This window comes from Episyrphus balteatus, chromosome 3, assembly GCF_945859705.1.
Source record: "Episyrphus balteatus chromosome 3, idEpiBalt1.1, whole genome shotgun sequence".
Lineage (NCBI taxonomy): Eukaryota > Metazoa > Arthropoda > Insecta > Diptera > Syrphidae > Episyrphus > Episyrphus balteatus.
Genome location: NC_079136.1, coordinates 128185622 through 128204792, shown reverse-complemented (window position 1 = coordinate 128204792; position 19171 = coordinate 128185622). Strand labels below are relative to the sequence as shown.

Genomic DNA, 19171 nt, shown 5'->3' with positions numbered 1-19171 from the left:
TTTCTTACAACCCATGTTGTATAAATAATCTATCTAAGAGAAGAGGGAGTCACAACCATATAATAATCAAACCATGTCTTCTTATCAACATCCCATTATCAGTAGTATAGTAGGTACTATAGAATGGGTAATTATATGTTGTTAACTTACTTATATTTAAATTTAAATTGTTTCTTCTTTACTGGATGACCAAAGGATCAGTTTGGATTTTGAATTCGATGTGATCAGATGTGATTTAGTATTATTTTGTAATAGAGTAGAATTAAGAAAAAATAATTGGAATCATGGTGGAGAAAAAGATACCAAAGGTTAATAACCGTTTAGGATACAGGCATTATCATTTAGCGGATTACTATGTATCGATGCCTGATATTCATCAAATTGGTAAGTAAATGGTAAAATATTAATTTCATTCTTAAAAAAATAAGAGTGATGGAATTTCCCCAAAGCAAATATTGTTATCAATAAATTTATAAATAAAGACTTGCAATGCAGGTCAGCCGTAGATTTGTTGGAAATGTATTTTTAATTTTTACTGAGCAGTTGAATGGTCAAACAAAATTAAAAACATGTCACCTAAAAATGTGGATATTGGTAAAAAAAAGTGAAACTTTTGGGAAAAATATTGATGGTTTCGAAATTATCAAACTCCGGTCAGTGTATTTTACAATTTTTCAAGCGAAAAATTTCTTATAAAAGAAACTAAATGTCTTATACTTTAAAAATTTCAAAATTCTGCTTTTCAAAATCCTGCAAAAAATTAAAAAAGGGTTTGAAAAATATTAAAACTTTTTTGATTTTTTGCGGAATTCTGTAAAATCATCTTCACGAAAAATCTACTGCTTATTTGATTGTACTTATTTACTTTGCAATTTTTTGTATGCATGTAAAATTAATTTAATTTGAAAATTTTCAAAAAATAATTAAAAATGTAATAATTTTTCAAATAACTATGAATATTCAAAAAATTTAATACGAAAAGGAATATTTTGTATCATACAACATCGTTTCTAATTGGTACCTATAAAATTTTTAGTTGAAAGACTGATCTATGCATTTAAAAAAATATTTGCGACAGGAAAAAAATCCTTTATTAAAGTACTAATGTGAGAATAACGTTAATGCGGTGTAAATTTCATTAGCAAGTGCATATGCTAAAAAAAAAAACAGAATTGTCAGAACTTTTTGGTCAAATAAATGTATGCTAGCAGAGTTTTGAAAAGCAGAATTTTGAAAGACAGAATAGAAAAAAAAACAGAATTTTAAAAACCAGAGCTTTGGAGTCAGAATTTCGACCCGCTCCCCAATTAAAAGTTAGAACCTTCTCTATACACCTCATAGCTTCTCAATTTCAGCTTTTAACTTTATCTATCTTTTGGAAACTAGTTGCTCCAATACTGACTCAAAATTTCCTTGAAAAACTCTGTCCCTGAGTAATTTTACACCTTGTGTTCTTGATTCTAAATCTGTCAGTATAGAATAAGTTTTGAAAGTTTTTGATGAATAATTAATAATAAAGGTCCTAAGAGGCTGCTCTGTAGGATCCCAAATTATAAAGCGTGAAATAGGATATTTTTCTATTTTCTAGATGGAATTATTATAAGTAGGTACATTTTTTTCTTAAGACAATTGGTATTTGTTATTTTGAAATACATGCCTTCACCTACGAGTACCTTGTCTTCTGTTATTTTATCTAAATAAATCTTTATATTGTTTAACTTATCTCATCAAAAAAAACGTCAAACAGTAATTTGTGCATTATTTGGTTTTCAAAATGTCATTATTTAGGTGATTACCACTTCAGTTTTATTAGACTAATTGTTATAATGAATAATAAAATAATGATAAACCATTATTGTTAGAATACATACATAATTGTGGAATATTTGCAAAAACAGTGAATTTAATTAAGATTAGATAAAAGTTTTTGTTTATATCTTTATTCTTTTAAGAAAATATTGTATAAACAAATTTTACAGGCAAAACAATGAGTAATTTATAAAAACAAACAAAGCTAACTTATATTGTCAAATCTTGTCAACAAAATAAATATTTAACTTATAAGTTAATGTGATTAGTTCATTCTAGTAAAATTTATTGCAAAAGTTTTTTCCCGCCCACTTTTTGTATAAATTTTATAAAAAAAAAAAAAAACAGATGGCTATGGGCTGTTTGGTTTTTGGACCAAAAATAACGATAGGTAACTGTCATAATTTTGGAAAAGTTTAAATTTCTCAAAAACGGCTCCTACGATTTTGATAAAAAAAAAATCAAGTATTAGTTTCCTGATAAGGTTTTTCCGTTTTTTTAAGCTGATTTTCTGCCAAACGATTTTCTTAATCTCAACGAAATTTTTAAACAAAAGCACTTTTATAATTTTTATATAAACCAAAACTTAAATTTTGAAAAAAATTTTTTTGAAAAATCGAATTTTCGTAAACCAGATATTGAATTTTTTTGAAATTTTGGTTTAAGGTGTTGATTAATAGTTTCTACTCTAACGATTTTGAAAATCTCTTTTCTAAAAATTGAAAGTAATTAAACTGCATACTTTTTTTGGAGCTCGATTTTATTTAAAGAGTTGTTTTTATCATTTGAAGAACGAATTTTATGTTTATTTTTTTTAATTTTTTTATTTTCAAATAAATTTACCAAATTTGTATAAATAAGTCTTAAAAAAATTTTAAAATTCGAACTCCAAGAGAAAGTACGTGCGACCCAGTCGTGTATTTTATTTTATTTGTTCTTCTCTCTTCCAATGCTTTTTGTTTTAATCTCGAAACAACGTTAAAACAGAATTTTAATCATCATAAGTATGGTAAAGAGACCAGAAACTATTGAAACCTCAAACTTTTTTAATTAGAATTGGTTGATAATGCGAATTTTTAAAACTTATGCACACCTCATAGATAAAACTTTGCTTTGGATGTAAAATTCCTCTGATTGAAGTTTCAAAATGTAACCGTTTTGAACTGAAAAGCCGATTTCAACACAAATTCTTATTCAATATCCAAACCATAACAAAATTTCCCCTTACAATATCACATAATTTCCCACTCACCACAGCCTTTTGGTACGCATATTCTACCATTCTTGTTAACACAGCTGATTTTGACATTACGATTTGACATTTTCTCTTTCCACATTTTCTGTTTGTCTTTTCTTTATTTTTCCACCCACGTTTAAACCAAAGAAAAAACCAAAAAAAAAAAAGAAAAGAAAACCTAAATAAAAAATATTTATAACAAAACATTATTTCCCCACATTTCAACACATCACATCACGAACGTGTAAGCGGTGCAAGTGTTGAACAGCAGCAGAGTAGTAATTTGATGTATAGACGGAAATTTATTGTTTAGTTTTTCTTATCAAAAAAATTGTTATTGAATAAAGTTTAACATTTCTTTTGTTAAATCAAACAAAACCAGAAATTAATGAAATCGATACAAAAAAAGTATAAAATTAAGTGCACCATTAAAATCCGTCTGCACTATTTAGAGATAGTTTAAAAGTGACAAGTTCAAGTTTAATGCTAGAAGTAGTGGCTGACAGTGCATTAGTTAACATAAATATCATTTCCACTATAAGGAAATGCAATGAAGTGAAAAACTTACGTGGCGCAACACCAACAAACAGGAATGACAACATTGTTGTTTTATTTTTTTTGAAATCTAATTAATATTTTAATTAAATTATCACAGACTGCATCATTATATTGTTTTTTGCGTTTTCGGTGCCGCCAATCCTGTTTTCAAGTGCAATAACAATATAAAATACAATCTATGTTCCTATGTGTGTATGTCAATCAAAAAGTGCAAGAGAAAATCTCATTAGATCCGGATCCGTCAAAATAAACATCAATTGTTGTTGTTGTAGGTAAGAGTGGTGAGTGTCAGATATATCATATTCTTTTCCTCATTATTATCGCTTCCGATGACACTGCGACTGCAGGGTTTTGGGGTTTTTCTCAATCGTTGTGGGTATGAATGTTATGTGTTTGGGGTGACCAGATTTGTGTTTTTATGAAAACGGTTTAAATTACGATTTTTACGATTTTTAAATATATATTAAGAACAGTAAAATTTCTCTATTATAAATTTCTTTGTAAAGAATTTCTCTCAAAAGTAAATGAAATAGAGTGCGCTCTTTTTTATTAACAATTTACTCTTTAGTTTAAGGTACACAAAATGTCTGATAGCTAAATTGGTGAATTTGGTTTGCAAAATGTGGAATTCGATTTGCGAATGGGTTCATTGCAATTGCGAATGGGTGAACTTTATATTAAACACCTAGATATTTAATTGCAAAAACGATTTTTTTTTGTCTTTGTATTTAAATAGGGTGATTTGTACTTCTATTTTCAAACGAAAAAGTTATAAATAATTAAGTAATGCAGAATTTTTTTTTATAGAGTTGCCATTTGTTGTTTTTTTTTTCAGTTTACTAATTTTTAAAAATGAAATTATGAAATTAACATGCGAAATTATTAAAACACAAAAAAAAAATGGAATAAAAAGCATGATGAAAAGTCCAAAAAGGTAAAAATAAAACGTTTTACTTTGCTATTTCTTGGATTCTTTTTTATTAGCATAAATTTTGACAACGCTTTGTGGCAGACTTTGTTTTGAAGTAAAGATTGAAAAAACCCAACCCAAAAATGTGATCAAGATTATTTTTTCGTATATTCAAATGACAAAGGTTCTTAAGAAGAGTAATTAATAAATACAAAATTTGTTTACCATATACCAATAAGATATTTTAAATTAAAAAAAATTACACATACACCACAGTGACCCGCAGTTAAGACACAAACAAGTTAAAACAAATTTATATCAGACTAAACATTAATTAAATGTCAAAATCTTGTATATGGGATGCGAAAATTTCGATGCCATTGGCGATTGGTAAAGTTGAAATGCGCTATCGGTGGTCAAAACAAAAACTAAAATAAACAAAACGGAAGGAGCTAGAATCCGACATTTTACTATTTTTTTTTTGTTAGGACTTTTGACATGAACGCCATTTTAAGAAATACAAAACGTAAACATCCGTCCTGTTGAAATTAGTTCAAAAGTTGAAACTACGGGGCTAATAGTACGTGCTTTAATCGCCAATTAAATATCGCAAGCGCAAATGGGTAAAGTATTTTAACCCATGCAGAAAACAAATCATAAAACAAAATGGCGGAAGTTAGCTGAACTTTTTATTTGCTTACTGGATAGGAGAGAATATTGCCAAAATTATGTAGTACTAAGTTTTTAGGTACCAATAGGGCTACTACTACTATATTACTTTTTTGTTAATTTTTCTTTTTCAGCTTTCGTGCGAAAAAAACACTTTGAACTCTACCCTTAAATGATTAAAAGAAATAATATTGCTTAATTGAAAAAAAAAAAAAAAAACAAAATGTGCTTTAAATAAAGTTAATATCTCTTTATTTAAACCCAAAAAATCTTCAACATAAAAACAAAAACACTGGAAATCCACGTTATAAAAAAACACCCTTAAACAAAATCGCACAAAAAAAAAGTCGATCCGATTTACATTAAAAGAAACGGATCGACATGGGGTCAAATTCTAATAACCAATTTTTTCAGTTCTGTCAATTTTGTCTTTTATAGACCAGTAATTGTTAAAAATGATTTATAACTTTCCTCAAGCATACAAATTTTTTTTTTTTTTTTAAATTGGAGCCTTAATCATTTCTGCGATCCTTAACGATTCCAAGAATATTTTTCGTCAATTTGGTCAAAATCTTATGATTTTTCCAACACTTTTTAGCACAAAGAAGTTATTTTGAATAGGGAATTTTATACCTACTTTTAAACGTGAATTCATTCCAATTTTTGAACATGTTTTGCTGACTTTTTTGAAAACTTCAATTTTTCAATATCGACTAAATTTAAAATTAAAATTTAAAAATACATAAAAGTGCATATGCATATTTAACGTGCAAGTTTGAGAGGCAAGTTTGAGTAAAGAATTTTTGGTACTGTTCGGAAAAAAAAAGTAGATAAAGAATTTGGTATGAATTCTTTAGATTTCTTATTTTCATTACAAGTTAAATTTTGTGACTGTAACTTTGTACACAAAATTAACAATAATGACAAAAGTACTCTGGCCACCTTAAAACCTCTGCATTTTTAATATTATTAATAATAAAAATTCATTCAAATATTTGTATTCTTTTATTTGAATGAATTTTATCCACAACGTCAAACATGCATCTGTCACATTGTGTTTTTATTCAACCATACAAAATAAAAGGTAATAGGTAAATATGTTTATAATTTAATTTTTTTTTTTTTTTTATAAAAATAAATTTGAATAAAAATCCCATGGAACAAAAATAATGTCACGCTACGTTCTGCTATACAAAAAAAAAAAGATGACTATGCCATTATGCCTTTGGGTGTGATGTGTGAAAAAAAATTGTGTAAAATGAATGACCTTCTGTTATTGTTTTTGTTGTTGTTTTTCTTCTTGCTTCATCGAGTGTTCTATATGAAAATGTTTATTTTTTCTCGGAGTTATGTGTAGTTCTTTGTTTATTTTCTGCCTCATTTGCTATTTATCTAAATTTTCAAAAGTTTATTGAGGCAAATTAGATTTCCCTAAAAGAATTATGTGTGATTGAGGGAAAAAACACGTTTTCTTAGCGATATAGTGTTGTTGGGTTTTGAATTTTTTGTTGTTTTTGTTGTCTTAAAATATAAAATATACAAAATTTAATGGATGAAAATATTAAACGTAAACAAGAAGGTATGAGTGTCTACTTACCTGATACGAACAGGAATTCGATGGAAAAAAAATATAAATAAAAAATTTTATAAGAATTGGTCTAAATTATTCATCAAACTTAAGTGGAGTTCAGAGATGGATTTTGTGTAAATCTAAATTTAAAATCAATGCTTTTTAGGTTGGGCGTTAATGTTTGAGTTTTTTTTTTTAGAGAAAATTATGACATTTTTTTTAATTAAAATCAGTTAAATTCATCGTTAAATGAGTTCTTTTTGAAAAAGAAAAAACAAAATAGTTAATAACAACAATAGTATTTTTGGTAGGTAATTAATATTCCATGTTGACAAGGAATTAAGTACCTACTTGTTAGCTTTTTAGCTAAACATCAAGATAAAAAAAATTGTCATATTATTTGAATATTTGAATTTGCTTATCTTATCTGCATTAATTGTTATATTTCTAAGCTAAATGTTTTATTTATTTTTGTCAAAATATTAATGTAGATAAAACAATACAGCCTGTGTATTTTGACGAAATAAGAAGATTTATGTTGGTAAAAATAAATTTAGCTTCTAGGAAATGTTTACTTTTTTTCAAACCATAGAAGGTTTTAAACAAATAGAAAATAAGATAATATCAGTTTTGCTTAAATATTTCTTTCTCTTGAGTACCTATAAAGTATTGATTATACCACTGTTTATTTCCGATGGATTTCTGTTTGTTTAAATTTTGTACTGATTGGACCACAATCCTTCGACGTTTAACAGAATAGGAACAAATATTTACACAAGCATTTAACAGAATTATTTTAAGGAATTACCATAAGGCTACACAGAGAAAAAATAAGGCAGGGATGACTATGCTTCTGGTATATTTAACTTTATTTCTGGTATATTCAACTTTATTCTGATTAAATATACTAGAAGTAAAGTTATCCCTGGCGTTATGTTTTCTCCGTGTAGGCGCACACATGCGATTTTCAGTCGTTGCTACTAAAAAATCGCAGTCGCAACATAAAATTACAGTGCACACACTTGCGACTAAAAAATCGCGCGACTATTTTTTATTGCAAGAAAAAACATTATGTTTGGTCGAAAAAAAGTTGACCGTTTTTCGATAAAAACAATGCATCATCTCAAGATCAAAAGAGCCAGGAGATACTCACTGTTCAAATCTAATGGTCAAATGACCGCAAAGAAAACAATCACGAAATCCGTTCGTAATGGAAAATTTCATACAAATGGTATCTACGATCGGATTTTATGATAAGGTGAATTCATGAAATGGTGTAAGCTCTGGTAAAGTGGTAAAGTGATAAATGTCTCAAAATTTGGTAAGGGTTTGACAGCTTGTTTACCAGATTAGAAATAGAAATAAATTCTCTGCAATGTGTTTTTATGTTTGTATCTTATTTAAGGCCCCACGAGTACCATTATTTCACCAAAGCATTATATACTCATTCAATAGTACTGGATAAATTTCTAAGGCTAGGCGCACACATGCGATTTTAGTCGAGCGATTATTTAGTCGCAAAAATGGATCACACGGATTTTAATGCCGGTGAACACACATGCTTCTAAAAAATAGCCGCGATTTAAAAATTGAAAATTGTCCCATTTTTTTGGCGACGCGATTGTCGCAAATTAAAATGGAACAAATGGACCAGTATAGTTGTGCACACACTTGCGACTAAACCGAAAACGACTAAAAAGTAGCAGTCGCAAAGAGGCCAATTCATGCGCACACATGCGATTTTCAACCACTCGATTTTTTAGACGCAAGAAATGAAACACATTATTTTAAATGAGAGCGCACAGACTTGCGATTTTAAAATCGCAAAGTTTAAAAAAATGGATCCGGTTCTATTTTTCGCGATTTTTTTTTGCTGCACATAAGGATATATTATACAGAATATAATGCACCTGCCCGCACGTGCGACACTTGGAACAATTGTTTTAAGTACAATAATGGATATTACTAGAAAGTGTTGTATAGTGGCTCTTTTTACCGACTTCCAAAAAGGAGGAGGTATTCAATTCGTCTGTATTTTTTTTTTTTTTTAATGTTTGTTACCGCATAACTTTGGACAGAGTCAATCAATTTTGATAATTCTTTTTGTATTGGAAAGCTAGCGGCTGCAGTGTGGTCCCATTTCAATTTCGTTCAGTTAAATCCATAGGAACTATTAAAAAAAACCATACAACCCCATTTTGAATCATGGAAGTCGGTTTTGTTTTTTTTTTTTTGATAAAAATGATTATTTTATAAAAGATAGGAAATTTAAAAGGACAATTCCATAAAATTCATAAAAATTTAAGAGAAGACCCTCAGAGATTTACCCAGTACTATAGAATGAGTATTCAGTGCTTTGGTCGAATAATGGTACTCGTGGGGCCTAAAATAAGATACATACATACACATTGCAGAGAATCTATTTCTATTTCTAATCTGGTAAACAAGCTGTCAAACCCTTACCAAATTTTGAGACATTTATCACTTTACCACTTTACCAGAGCTTACACCATTTCATGAATTCACCTTATCATAAAATCCGATCGTAGATAACATTTGTATGAAATTTTCCATTACGAACGGATTTCGTGATTGTTTTCTTTGCGGTCATTTGACCATTAGATTTGAACAGTGAGTATCTCCTGGTTCTTTTGATCTTGAGATGATGCATTTTTTTTTATCGAAAAACGGTCAACTTTTTTTCTGCCAAACATAATGTTTTTTCTTGCAATAAAAAATAGTCTAGCGATTTTTTAGTCGCAAGTGTGTGCACGGTAATTTTATGTTGCGACTGCGATTTTTTAGTAGCAACGACTGAAAATCGCATGTGTGCGCCTAGCCTAAGGGCCTTCTCTTAAATTTTTATGAATTTTATGGAATTGTCCTTTTAAATTTCTTATCGTTTATAAAAAAAGAGACACTATACAACACTTTCTAGTAATATCCATTATTGTACTTAAAATAATTGTTCCAAGTGTCGCACGTGCGGACAGGTGCATTATTTTCTGTATAATATATCCTTATGTACAGCAAAAAAAAATCGCGAAAAATAGAACTGGATCCATTTTTTTAAACTTTGCGATTTTAAAATCGCAAGTCTGTGCGCTCTCATTTAAAATAATGTGTTTCATTTTTTGCGTCTAAAAAATCGAGTGGTTGAAAATCGCATGTGTGCGCATGGTTTGGCCTCTTTGCGACTGCTAATTTTTAGTCGTTTTCGGTTTAGTCGCAAGTGTGTGCACAACTATACTGGTCCATTTGTTCCATTTTAATTTGCGACAATCGCGTCGCCAAAAAAATGGGACAATTTTCAATTTTTAAATCGCGGCTATTTTTTAGAAGCATGTGTGTTCACCGGCATTGAAATCCGTGTGATCCATTTTTGCGACTAAATAATCGCGCGACTGAAATCGCATGTGTGCGTTTAGCCTAAGAGTTTTTGTATTGTGTCAATGTTCTATTAGAGCGTTTTTTAATTTTTTTTTTTTTCAAGAGTTAAAATAAGTCAATAAGTCTCCTCCAATTATTTTCAAACAATTTTGATGTTATATACATTTTCGGATTTGAAATTAGAAAAGTCAAAAACGATTTTTTAAAAAATTAGTTATACAGTCCAAATTAAGAACTCAAAGTTTTAAATGTCTTTTTTTTTTCAAAAATAGCAAATATATTTAGTAACAAATTGACGATGATCGAATTTTTTGGAATGGTTTAATCAAACAACATTTTTAATACAAAGTTTTCACTATGTATGTAGTTTCAATATTAGTCAATAGTGAAATTTTCAAAAATATTTTCAACTTTGTTTTGAAAAATGAATATGCATATTGAATTTATTTGAAGTGGTTTTTTTCAGTTTTTTTTTTTTTTCTAAAAGTGCATACTAAAAAAGGAATTCATTTTTCATACTTTTCTCGATGTTTAATTCATTTAGGAAGTAAATTTTATTTTTATTCCTATTTTTTTTATTTTAATATTTTTTTTTTTTTGTTTAAAATTTTTGCACTTAAAATTATAAATACAAAAAATTAATAACAAAAATTATTTAAATTAAAATAAAAAAAAAGACTACTAAATAAAATTAAAATTTTCTTGTATAAATTTATTTTACACTTTTATTTTACAAATCATCTTATAATTCGATTCAATAATATTTAACCTCGATTAAAATAATCGACTGGCAACATTTTTTACTTTTACATGCAAACAATTACATATCAATGACTAAACAAACTAGAGCAAATTGTCAAAAGGCAATTCAACAAAGTAATATTGTTTTGCTTTGTAAGTTTTCAATTCTTAAAAGCTGACTCTTGTTTCGTCACCTTATTGTTGATAATTTAAGTGTTAATATTTATTTAGGGATTACCATACGTTTTGCTTTGTTTTGTTATTCACAGTTGATATTATGGACAAAGTCGATAAAAAAAGAGTATTTACCTATTCAAGATACTTAAAAGATACATTAATACTTTAAGTTTGAAATTTCTACAGGGTATTATAGTATTAAGACAGAGCTTAAATGAGCAGGTAGATACGGATACCATTTTTGTTGTAAAATTGAATTGTATTCATTTTATTGTAGATATTGTTAAAATTTAAAGCAAAATTTGTTTTGTAAGAATTTTTCTACTAATTAAAATGCTAAGACATAAATCCAATTCAATAACTGAATATTCGGAATTCCATTATTAAAAGACCTAAAACTAAAATCGGATGCATACAAAATCACTGGAAATAAGTTAAACCCTTATAACTCTATTATGTTATGATTATCAATTGTTAACAAAAATCTTCTTCTACAAAACTAAAAGTGTTTTACAAGCTAATATAATATTTTACTTTGGGTCTTTTTTTTCTAGTGCGTTTCAATAATTAAAAAACTAGTTTATTGTTGTTCAATAGTGTTTACATATCATTTAACTATATTTGACTTCAAAAGTGATGATTTAAATATAAATCGATTGACAACCAAAAAAATGTTTAATATCTACTTATCATAACGTCTTCCGCTTAAAAGCAAAGTATTCTAACAGGGTTCGGACGTATTGTATTAAAGTAGTAGATCTATTTAGATTTTTTATAACAATCTGGGTGTTACTAATACAAATTTGATGAAATTTTATTGGTGTTTCTTCTTTCAAGAAATCTTAGGAAAATAAATTTATAATATTCATTTTCCGAAAGCAAGTCTGATGATTTGAGTTTTGGAAAATGGTTTCAACAATTACACGGAGAAAACAGACCACATAGAATTAATTAAGCGGATCGCATCTTAATTTAAACGGATTTCTGCTTGGTTTTTTTCTAAGATGACTTTCACCTTCAATTAATGTGGCATCACCTTAAATTAAGGTGACAAGTCACATTAATTTCTTGAATGGGCAAATTAAAAAAAAAAAAAAAACTGATAGCCGCCGGTCAGTAGTAAGGCCAGTGCCTTACTACTGTGATATCTCACTGTTGGAAATGAATATGATAAACTGCAAGTAAAGGTAAAGTGTGACTATAATAATTTAAGATGAAAATTCACATTATAATAAGATGAAGTTCACATTAAATTAAACTGAGTTTAAGTGTAATCACCTTATTTTAAGCGGATATCACCTTATTTTAAGGCGGTATTTTTAAGGTGAAATTTAATGTGCGCATCATCCGTGTAAGATAGGTAAAATCTTCTTTTTATAACTTTTTATTTGTTCTTATTTCTAATTTTTATTAACCGTCGAATCTTCGAATTCGTTTTGTACTTCTATTGCTTTAAAGTGTCAACACCAATTTGAATTGATCAAAACAAACAAAACCACCTTCCTCTATCAGTTTGCAGAGACATATAATCGTACTTTGCGTCTCGCGTCAACACATTTCAGATTAAATTTATATTAATTTTTTTAGTAGTTGTTAATTCCTGTCGTCTTGAGTATCATGTCACAGCCATATGCACAACTTATATTAATTTTGCCGGCTTGATATCTCACTTAAATTAAAACGATATGTTATGTAAAATCGATAAGCCTAATATTTTTTATATACAAATACTCTAAAGAGTTAAAGTGGTTATTGGCGATCATGAGAGGCTCATTGGCAGTTCGTTTTCGTATATTTGGTAATCAACAACAATCAGCTGTTGCCTGTCTAGCTTATTTTTTTCGAAATGATTAAAATTTGATAGTGAGACGACACGTTAATCAATACAAAATAAATTATGAACTTTTCAGTTTAAAAAATGGCATTCTTCATTATACTCAAGTGTTATCAATTAATGGATTATCAATAAAATTTATAATTCTTTGGAAAATTTATTTAGTTCGTTGCTAAGAGTTTTTTGTTTTGATTTTGTTGTCTTAAGAGCGAAAGTGTTGTGAGTGGAAAAAACACATTTTTTAAATGTCAATATTTATAAAAATTTGAAAAGTTAATATAAATTGGATAAAGTTTGAGCGCCACCATGCAGTCTGTCGATTATTATTTTGAAGGTAACACGAAAAAAAAATTACTTATATTTTTAGTTTGGTTTTGTACTTTGATTTCAAAGAGTTATAACTACGATTTTGTAATAACTTTTAAATAACAATTTATCGGAAATGATTTAGGTAAAATATTTCTTCTCCAATTGTTTGTCGATAACTTAAATTTGATAGATTTTTTCGAAACAACAATTAATGTTAGGTAGAAGTCCTTGTTTATTAAAATTGTTTGATAACTTCAATTAGGTCATACCTAATCACATCAAAATGATTGATTGTAGCCACTTTATTTAGTCTTATCTTGTATCAGTGACAATTTGGTATTATCAAAGACTAACTGCTGACATTTTTAAAATTCAAAAAAATAATTTATTGTGCAACTGGGTTGCGAATACTTTCATTTAGATTGTTTAGATACTTTATTCGAAATCAATTCATTACTTTTTTATTATACAAACAATGAAAAAATATGTTTGGTTTGAAATTACTCAGAAACTAGACCTAAACAGATATTTTGGTTTTCGTATTTTTAAAGAACTCAATGAGACCTTTCATTTGATACCTCACTCGACGGATTTGGAGAATATTTTTTAAATGCATTTTTTTTTTGGCCAGGAGTTAAACCTGGGATTTTTTCGAAAATCATAAAAAAAATATTTTTCCAGTTTTTGTTCCTAAATGCTTAATGCCTGTTGACTATCACTATGACCTCATTCCTTCGAACAACCCGAAGATATTTGAAATTTAATAATGCTTGGTGAAAAATTTGGATAGGAAAAATACGTTTTGATCGCAAAATATCCGTAACCAGAGCACCAAGGAAGTTTTGGTTTTCACCTGTTAGTAGAGTTTGAAAATAGCTTTCTTTTGATATCTTACTCGATTGTAACTTTTTTCCCCAATTATAATAAAATATGTAGGTCAATGATTTCTTCTTATCAATTTATGAAGATTGTAAGCGCTATCAAATTGTTGACCTTAAAAAGTCACCCAACGCAACGTTCCAAAAGATATGATTAAATTTGTATTGAGGTCAAAAACCCTAAAAAATACTTTTCTTTCTCATTTCAGAAACGCAAAAAATGCATGGCGTCAAACGGGTCATAGTTTTCTGCATTCTCATCGTCATCCTTCCTACAATTCTCATCATAATTCCACTCTATCTAAGAAAATCAGTCTTTGCTGATGTCACTTATCCCGTTGCTGAGTCGGATATCATTGAAATTCGTGATGGTATTTCATCGATCTTCTGTCAGCAGCATACACTTCGTATGAGCACGCATTTCAATGCTTTCCAATTGCACAGTAAACCGGAGATTTCGACAAATCGTAAACATATTCGATTGAAAAAGTCCATGACCCTGCCAGATGATACACTCGAATATTGGGGCTTCTATCTTTTGAAAGGAGCTAAGGTCTATCTAAGATTCTGTTCACGTTATGATGGATCTCGAATTTTAGTGGTGCGAGGTGAGAAAACTTTGAAAACCTGCGGAGTATTAGAACACAATAAGAACAAAGTTGGTACCAATTTGGCCCATGGACATGAACAAGTTCGAGTATTTTTCGAAGATACTTTGGAAATAAAAAACGCCTCAAGTGTGAATTTAGATGAATTGGAAAATCATGGAGGTGAAATTAGTGATGATGATACTACCACTACCACAACACGAAATCCCATCACAACTTCTCGATCGAGGAGTAGAAAGTTAAGAAAACCAACTAGAAATAAGACTGACGAAATTCCTGACACAGAATCTGAAGAACAAATCACTAGATCTCCACGTGCAAGGCGTCATCATGAAGAAGAATTCCAAAAACGTCATGCTACCGAATATGAACGAAAGAAACAACAAGTCTACGATCAGTTGTACAAACATCGTGAGAAACGTGATCATGTTTATGATCGAAAATACGTCCATGGAGGAAATGCCCTCAACTATACCGAAAATGAATCAAATTCGATATCGAGTTTCGAAAATAGTTTATTCGACTGTTATAATGGAAATATTCTACTTGCCGAAGGATTTCCTCCATCAAATCTATGTACGAGTGTTCATTTTCTTGAAACTGGATCACATCGAATGATGTCAAAACATGAAATTACCGAAGATGGCTACTATTATTATATATTTTATAGTGACAATGATTTAGTTCGAAATGATATTCATGCAATTTTCGACATTTACAAACCAACTTTCCAATATTCGAATTCAACTGATAATTCCAGTGGATGTGTGAATAGTACGAATTGTACTTTTCCAATAACATTTTTGTCAAATGAAATTGTTGTGGTGGAAGTACCAACAAGAGATGGTATTGAACATGAAGAAGATGATATAACTTATTTGGTATCAACATGTCATCCGAGAATGGAGATTTATGCTATATTTCCTATTGCTGTATTGGTACTAATATTGAGTTGTTCATTTTTATAGTAAGATTGGATATATTTTGTGTAGGAAAAGACTTTTCGAAAGAAAGTAGAGCTTTAAATAGGAACAAGGAAACAAAACAAAAATATTTGTGAGTTAAACAAACCTGATGAGGAAGTACGACTATATGTACATTTTTTTGTTTAAACAAAAATAAATCAGTTATAAGAATGATTATTCTCAAATAATGACAGTTGTTGGTAAAAAAAAATCTATCAAGAGGCCATTAAGATCCAAGATTTAACATTTTGACACATCAAGAACTATTTTTTGACATTTCGAACAAAATTTCGAAAATATTAAAAATCATAAAAGATAGAATTATTGATTTTACACAAACATATTCCGACATTCTTTCTGTCGAGAATTCGAAGAGTTCAAATAATTATGTTTCATGGATTAATCTAAGGAAGTTACTTAAGGGCGTCATGCCTCATTCGAAAAATCGATAAAAATATTGCTTGTGAAATATTTTATTTGTTTATTCTTCACGTTGAGTTTTAAAAATCGAAAGCCATAAAATTGATTTCCAATATAATTTCGAACGAAATTCGAACTTTTCTCAGTTTTCGAAATGGAAAATTATCTTCTTTTCACGATAATTTTAGTGAACATCTCACAAGAAATTAAATAGTGCGACGAGTTATCTCTGGATCAAAAGATTTTTTAAAGTTTTTGAAACACAACAACTGTCATGATGTCTGATAGCTTAAGGTGTTTTTCTCTCAACTTTTATATGAAGTTTCGAAAGGACAAGTGTAAAAAAGACTAGACAAAGAAATGTTTCGATGATTCAATTTCAAAATTTCGAAATTAATTCGAAAAGTCTCTCATATGATTTTTCAAAGGGCAAAGTTGTTTTGAGAACACGATTTTAAAAGAATTTTCACAAAAGTTTTTTTTTTTAAGTTTTCGAAACTAATCAAAAACTCGTGTTCAAACAAAACTGGCTATTTATTTACATCAACTGTCATTATGTCTTGACTCCTCAACTTTTATATGCAGTTTCTAGAAAAACAAGAAATTAATTCTGTTTGAAAGATTCGAACTCGAAATAAAATCAAGTTCGAAATCAAAAAAACAATTCACTTGGAAAATTCGAGAAAAGATTAACATTCTGTAAACTGCAATGGAAATATTTTCTGCAGATTTTTCGGAGGCTATTCGTTTGAACGAGTTGAAATGTGGTGAATTACCAACACTTAACCCTAAAAATATATCACATTTTACAAATCGTAAAAATTGATAGCTGCATTGCGCCGCTGAACTCTTGATGAGCATGCAGATATAAAGTTCGAAATCAAGACGAATATTTAGTCAAAATTGGAAGGAAATTTCCAAAAATCTGAAAAAAAAATCTTTGACCTTTAATTAAAGACCTTCAATTTTGTATAAGAAGTTTTTTGAGACTTAAATGAAAACGACTCTAGAGTTTGTTACCTTCACAATGAAGTTTAAATATTCAAAGACAAGGAAAATATCAAACAGAAAAAAAACTCTTAAATAAATAAAACATAAACTTAAAAAACAAAAATCTGCTGAATCAATAAAAATAAGGAATAAATTGTTTCATTTTGTAGACATTGTTACCTTAAAAACTTCGAATACGTAAAATTTTATAACATTTTGGTAGCGAATTAAATAAGTACATACTTTGATTTAAACAAACAAACAAAACGGTGCATATCCAATTGATATCGAAGTTACTAAATATAGTTACTAAAACATAAATAATATTTTTGTTAAATACTTAGTTCAACAAAAAGTTACTGTTGTTCATTCAAGTTTAACAAAAAAAAGTAAAAAAAAAATACTAAAGGTTTAAATAAAAATTACATAAATTTTTTTTTTGTAATAATTTAGAATATTTATATTTTAGATATATTTTAAAAGTTTAAAAAAAAATCTTTTATATTAAAAAAAAACTACATTTACATCTCTATATAACCACAAATTGTTATTATTTAATTAATTGTTTATTGTAGAATTGTTAAAATAGTGTTTGAAAAAGTAGATAAAAATTAAGTGATTGAAATTTTACGGACTGGTATAAGACAAAAAAAAAAAAAAAAATAATAATATAATAGAAATAAAATGTTTTTTAGATAAAAAATATATCAAATATTTTTATAATGTAAATATTTTTATTTTTTTGTAAACAATAAAAAAAAGAAACATACAATAATCTGTATTATTATTTAAAAATAAAGTGAACATCACTCAAATGTTGTGTCGATTTTATATTAGAAGTTGAATGAAAACAATAAAGAACAAAATTATTAAATTACTCGAATGATTTTTTAAATTTGTATTTAATTTTATTTTTATGAAAGTGAAGGTAAGAGAAACTAAAAAAGAACTTTATTACTCAATGCTACCTGTTAGAAATGAAAAAAAAACATGTTTTTTGTATTTTAAAAAATTACACCTGAAACAATGATCAGAAGGATTTGTTTCCAATTTTAATTTTTTTTTTATAGAAAATTGTTTAAATCTGTTGAACAGAACTCAATTCACTAAACCGATCGAAAAACTTTAAAAAATCTGAACAATTTGGATCCAAACACGGACATTTTTATATCAAAGTTAAACCGCGTCCAATTTAAAATAGATACCTACTTAAATTAAAGTCATTCGTTTTTTGAAAATAAACCGCTAAAAACTGCAAATTCTGGAGTTCTAAATTGTTCTAAAATTGGGCAAGTAGCTATGTCTAGTTTTTGATCTAACTTACATTTCTTGTTTGATTTAGTTATAACTAATTTAAAGCTTGCCAAAAATAATATAATAGCTGGCATACTTCCTTATCAACAAATTACGACTAACTTACTTAGTTTTATACTAAAACTTAAACTTCATATTCTGAAAAGTAATGCTTATCCGGTCTTTAAACTGGGCAAGCACATTACATTTAATATTCTTTACCTCTGATTTAGTACCTACCTACTTGGTAAGATAATATGTACCAATTATATTGAAATAATATCATATACCTACCTAATCTAATATTATTTCTAATAATAAGATAATTGCTTTTTTTTTTTTTTTCTTTGATGGAACTGCTTCGCAAATGGCATTGCCTAGGTAAGTAATGTATATAAAATATAACTATCTATTTATAGAAATTGCATTGTTTCTGCTACTCCAGCTTTAATAATTGAGTCATAAATCTAGAGAAACAAGCAACAGTTATTTGACAATCACTATGCATGAAGGGGATGTAGCTCAGTGGTAGAGCGTTCGCTTTGCATGTGAAAGGCCCCGGGTTCGATCCCCGGCATCTCCAAGTTTTTTTTTTTTTTTTTTAATTAACCAATAATGTATGTTATATATATAATGTTTTCTCTATTAGAAAATAAAATTGGTAGTGAAAAAAAATGAAAACGTAACGGAGTAGAATTATGAAAACCATAGTTATGCGCGTCAATGTTATGATTTATGAATAACCGAAGTTACGAAAAACCAACGTTATAAACACCAAAGCTAACGTGTTTTTTTGGTTGCCAACCATTGAGT

The 19171-nt window shown here is 28.2% G+C and overlaps 1 protein-coding gene and 1 non-coding gene across 5 annotated transcripts; both read left to right on the top strand.

Moving 5' to 3' along the window:
• Positions 1 to 205: 205 nt before the first annotated feature.
• Positions 206 to 16999, top strand: LOC129914315 (uncharacterized). 4 transcript variants are annotated; one of them, XM_055993499.1, is made up of 2 exons: positions 206 to 384; positions 14292 to 16999. In XM_055993499.1, exons 1-2 carry the CDS (start codon positions 285 to 287, stop codon positions 15656 to 15658), a joined length of 1467 nt encoding a protein of 488 aa, XP_055849474.1. In that variant the 5' UTR covers positions 206 to 284; the 3' UTR covers positions 15659 to 16999. The 4 variants fall into 4 exon arrangements, with proteins under 4 accessions (XP_055849474.1, XP_055849477.1, XP_055849476.1 ...); XM_055993502.1 differs by lacking the exon at positions 206 to 384 and adding an exon at positions 3157 to 3876; XM_055993501.1 differs by lacking the exon at positions 206 to 384 and adding an exon at positions 3158 to 3885.
• A 1870-nt stretch (positions 17000 to 18869) lies between these two features.
• Trnaa-ugc (transfer RNA alanine (anticodon UGC)) lies at positions 18870 to 18941 on the top strand. Its single transcript has one exon. It is a non-coding gene; the product is annotated as a tRNA-Ala (tRNA).
• The last annotated feature ends 230 nt before the right edge of the window (positions 18942 to 19171 follow it).